The sequence below is a fragment of the Zerene cesonia genome, chromosome 4 (assembly GCF_012273895.1).
Source record: "Zerene cesonia ecotype Mississippi chromosome 4, Zerene_cesonia_1.1, whole genome shotgun sequence".
Taxonomy (NCBI): Eukaryota; Metazoa; Arthropoda; class Insecta; order Lepidoptera; family Pieridae; genus Zerene; species Zerene cesonia.
The window spans coordinates 572,032-577,008 of NC_052105.1; the positions used below are offsets into that span (position 1 = coordinate 572,032).

At 34.4% G+C, this 4,977-nt stretch overlaps 3 protein-coding genes across 6 annotated transcripts in view; 2 read left to right on the forward strand and 1 right to left on the reverse strand.

The window, feature by feature from the left end:
* LOC119839754 overlaps positions 1-808 on the reverse strand; it is a 1,835-nt gene extending 1,027 nt beyond the window's left edge. Inside the window, exon 1 of the mRNA XM_038366194.1 lies at positions 5-808. Coding sequence (XP_038222122.1) covers positions 5-782 — 778 coding nt within the window. The 5' untranslated portion in view covers positions 783-808. The remainder of the gene's footprint in view (positions 1-4) is intronic.
* A 1,862-nt stretch (positions 809-2,670) lies between these two features.
* On the forward strand, positions 2,671-3,552 carry LOC119839615 (immediate early response 3-interacting protein 1). Its single transcript, XM_038366002.1, has 3 exons — positions 2,671-2,917; positions 2,984-3,085; positions 3,393-3,552. Exons 1-3 carry the CDS (start codon positions 2,830-2,832, stop codon positions 3,446-3,448), a joined length of 246 nt encoding a protein of 81 aa, XP_038221930.1. The 5' UTR covers positions 2,671-2,829; the 3' UTR covers positions 3,449-3,552.
* Positions 3,553-4,499: 947 nt separating this feature from the next.
* Positions 4,500-4,977, forward strand: part of LOC119839575 (zinc finger RNA-binding protein) — an 11,698-nt gene continuing 11,220 nt past the window's right edge. For all 4 annotated transcript variants that reach the window (XM_038365927.1, XM_038365930.1, XM_038365929.1 and 1 more), the window contains exons 1-2: positions 4,500-4,641; positions 4,830-4,969. In XM_038365927.1, coding sequence (XP_038221855.1) covers positions 4,589-4,641; positions 4,830-4,969 — 193 coding nt within the window. In that variant the 5' untranslated portion in view covers positions 4,500-4,588. The remainder of the gene's footprint in view (positions 4,642-4,829; positions 4,970-4,977) is intronic.

The window sequence follows — 4,977 nt, forward strand, 5'->3', positions numbered from 1 at the left end:
CTGCAATTTACGCAGCAAATCTCATCTGGTCTATTACATTCTTTATATGAGTGATCGCCTGAACAGATTGAACAACGCCGTTTACCGTAACATATCTTTGCAGAATGATTAAATTTAAAACATCTGTAACATTGTTGAAGAGGGGGAACATAGTCAAAAACTCTGTATGAAAATAAATCATATTGTACATTCTCAGGTAATGAATTTGTCAGAAATGTGATACTAACAGTCTGTGTTCCTATTAACTCATGACCTATTTTTTTAACAAATCTACGAACTGCAATAATTTCATATTTGGAAGTTAGTTTTGTAAATAATTCTTTATTCGACAGATTAGATGGTACAAATCTAATTATACCAGTTTTTTCAATTTGGGCTGCTGGAATATATGCTTTTATATCATATCTATCTAGAAAGTTGTTGTTGTTAAGAAAATTATTGGCCGTGTTGTGCTGTTTGAAGACCACAACTATTCTGTTGGCGCTAATACGCCTCAGTGTCACCACACCTTTAATAGTAGAAAATATATGATTCAAATAAATGGGACTTTTATTTCCTATTTTTTCCTGTAAGTTTTTGCTTTCGACGAAAACTTTATATTCTGTGTTCATATTATTCTCCGGATAAAGCCTTTTATAATTAGGCTTACGAAAAGGTAGAAAAGGGGAGTCACTCTCACCACCTCCGCCGCCAGTACCAGAAACATCTCGAAGATCTTCAGGTTGTCGTGGTCTCTTCTTAGAGATGGGCGGATTATCGCCGCCCCCCTCGTTTCCATCCATATTTATTGTCAATACGCTTTATTTATTTATAATTTGCCTATTTATACTCTTTTTTTGTAAATAATTTATATCTTTGAATTTAATTAAAATTTAAATCAAAATTGTGAAACGCGCTTTTTCAAATTCCCGCCAGACCACCATTGACAATTCAGAATCATTTGATTTGACATTTCCTGTTATAGATTATACACTTATACACTGGTTTTTGCTATTCTGCTTATTCCTTTTTTTATGTTACAGTCGGCAATGGAGCTGGTGGGACGCCTGATGGTAAGCGCTACCACCGCCCATGAACATTTGGAGAGGCATAAGGTCCATTGCAGACCTTACGCCTCTACAAATGGATTGCCGACTTTTTGGGAAGGGATTAAGAAAGGATTGGCGATAGGAATAAAGGAAAGGACTGGGAAGGGCAAGGAAAAGGATATGGGCCTCCGGCTCCCCCACTCACCGAACGAAACACAGCAGAATGCTATTTCACGCCGGTCTTCTGCCCAATTCGTGCCGAAGCGTGCTCGACTACCACATACATACATACATACATACTGTGTAGTAGGCCAATGAAGTGCGCCAAAGGAGCGTGTATGAAATTTGATCGAAGCACGATGAAGTTTAATCGATGTAGGATCACAGAAGGATTAAGTATATAGTCCTTCCGTGTGGCCTATTTAACCAATCTTTTGCTGACTTCTTTTTTCCACATTTAGGTATTATAGCTGCTGCTAATATAATAAAGTTATAAATGTGTAAATACCTGTATTCTTCCAATGTTATTGAATTTATAAGGACGTTACACCACAGGGACAGGATGGTGGGATATGTACAGAATAAAGGCATGATAAGCTAAAGCTGAAGCCGTTCACGCTATTTGAAAAATGAATATAATAGCAATATATATATAAGAAAAAGTACTTACGTAAATGTTCGTGACCAACAAAAACCCTTTTTCCTGTCGCAGTCGAGTATAAATAATCTGCATATCGTTCCATAGGAACATTATAAAATATATAGGACTACAATTACTATTTATGTATTGTTGAAATTATTATTTATGGAGGATCTTAAACCAACACCACACTCATACAATATTGTTGAACAAATAAAACAAATTCCTGAAAAGATGAAATCTAAAATTTATTTTGATATTTTTACAAACATAAAAAGGATGAGATTCTATCATAGAATAATGTTCTATGTTCATCTATATCTTTGTAACTAGGAACATAAGAAATAGATGAGCACAAGAAATAACATTACAATAACTTAACAAAATTCATGCTTAATAAGATTTTAAATCATTTTTGCATCCGTATCCACCAATCACAGGTATTTTTTGATTTTATAGGTCTGTTAAAAACCATAGCTTTCTGATACCTCCAAGTGTGTTATTTTTTTTTTTTTTTTTTTATGTCATAGCGGGCAACTGAGCTGTGGTTCGCCTGATGGTAAGCGAACACCACCGCCCATAAACATTCGCAAAGGTAGAACCTCCGTGAATGCGCTGCCCGCTTTTATGGGGTATTGGAAAGGAAAGGATTAACGACTGGAAAGAAGGAATGGACTGGGACGGGTGAGGAAAAGGAAACGGGCCTCCGGCTCCCCCACTCACCGAACGAAACACAGTGGCATGCCACTATTTCACGCCGGTTTTCTGTGGGGGTGTGGTACTTCCCCGGTGCGAGCTGGCCCAATTCGTGCCGAAGCGTGCTCGACTCCCACAATAAAATATTTGTTATTTGTCAGAGAAAAAAAATAGTATATATGGAATAAGATTTTAAGTGGGGATTTAATGGAAATGTTTTCATATTTTTCTTTTAGTTTATTAAGTTTGTAGATATAAATCCCACTAAACTTCTTCTTCTTCTAACGCATCCGTTGTGGATGATGATGTGAAAGATTTGTCAATGTCAATTGCCAACTGTCAATCGTCAATTACTTATCCACCAAAACACCGAGTAATATTTCATCAATTTATCAAATAAAACGTTTACCGTTTCTATTGATTATCAACAGTAGTTTCTGCATTTTCACTGTTAATTAATCCAAAATGATTACTTTATGGAATTTGTTTGAGGCTAGTCTTTTGTGTCTCAATGCTGTGTGTGTTTTGCATGAAGAAAGGTTTATGCAAAAAAGTATGTAAAAAACCTGCAGTATAGTTATTACAATTAGGGAGCACTTATGTTTTTTCTTCATTTCAGTGGGTTGGGGAGCAAATGTTCAAAATCAAGGCTTTGAGGACCAGTCTTCAGTAAAATTCCAAATTTTAAATTTAGTTCGATCAATACGGACTGTTACAAGAAGTAAGTCTTGTTTTCATTGGGAACATTTTTTTTAGTAATAAAGAATTCTATTATACGCATGTAATGACAAAATCTTCATGAAATGCATACATTATAAAATGTGATTTTTTGAGTACTCACATTGCCTTGAATGAGAGCGAAACTTTTGTTGCAAAACTCTTGTTAAATACAGACGAAAGTCGCAAGAAAGGTAAAAAAGCTATAAATCTTGGTTTGTTATTGAAAATTATTAGTTTGTTGAAAAAAAATTAGGTATTCACACATAAATTTAAATTCAATGCTAACAATATACTTATTTTTGTTTCAGTTCCCCTAATCATATTAAATATACTTACAATAATATTTAAATTACTACTAGGATAACAAGGAGATGACATGGCAATGACATGGCTAAAAGAAAAATTGATATAAGATCCAGTGTGAAGTAAAAGAAAATATTTTTATATATTAATAAATACTACAAATTATAAGAAAATTTTTATTTTTTTCTTTAAATTGTTAATGTATTATTTATTGGAGGACAAAGAGAATCATTGGTCTATTCTTAATCTTGTGTGTACCATGGGCAGAAAAAATTGTCAACAATGATTTTACGCTGACATGTCTTTGAAGAAAGAAAGAATACATTCATATACTTTGTCCTATAATTTAATTATGAGGAAATTAAAAAATGTGGCTTTTTGTTTAATTTAATAAAGAAACTCAAAAATGTTTTTTTATGTTGGTTGAGATGTCTTAATGATTTTAATGTTAAGTCATGTAGACTAAGGCCTTTCATCTTGGTCTACAATAAATTTCTTTGTTATTATATTTGGTTAAAGACATTTTTTTCTGTAAAGATTACATTTTAATCACTTACAGAGAAATAGAATTATTTACATCATGTTCACAAGCTTAGTGTTATAAGTACGCCTAACAAAAGAAACAAATAAAAATAACAACAACTACCTTTTACTTCTCATAAGTAAAAAGTAAACCAGCAACATTCCAAAGACGGATTTATTCTAAGACTTGTTTCCTAGCTGAAGATGTGCTATTCATTGGTTATAAATGATTAACCTATTTTCACAATTTTTTTTAATCACACTAACATTATAAATGTGAAAATTTGTTGGTTTGGTTGTTTGTCCCTTAATCACACTGAAACTACTTTTGATGAGATTTGGTTTACAGACAGGGTATGAGCCTGATGGCTATGAGAGTATGTAAAGCTTTAATTTTTATAACTACCTCTTAAAGATAGTACTATTCACTCTTATTAATATTTTATATGTTAATGTCATGCTATAAGTGGTAGATTGTTAAAATATCTTCTCTACCTGAATGTTATTATCTATATTATGTTTTTTTCATGGTTCCGGTATACATGTATTTAGTCTGTAGTTTGTATTGTCTATGCTTACAATCCGCCATCTTTATATGTCAAAGACAAAACGCCGGTCTTTTGATGTCCCGTTTTCCGCCTTGAAGAAATAATAACTTTTTAACGCGGATTAGTGGTTAATGATGGCAGCAAATAACTATTTTGGGTTTACTCACGGAGGAACCCAGTATGGGTAAGTGAATTTTGGTAAAATATGTTTGAAATATTGATTAGGGGCGCACACTTGAAATTCTGGCTAATACGCAGCCTTGTGCTTCTGTTCTATGTAATCAAAATGGCGTCTGGACTGTATTGATCGTGGAAAATTTGCGAAGAAACGGTGTCCCAGTGGTGTATAAAGGTGTATCGTGTAATTTTCAGCGCGGCGACGGCCGGTGCCGCTTACGGTGGACAAACAGGGTACGCCGTGGCGCCGGCTGCGACAGCCGCGACGTACGGAACACAACGAGCCGCAGCCACAGGATACGATACAGCATACCAGGCGGCAGCGGCTACTCAGGGTCAGTTT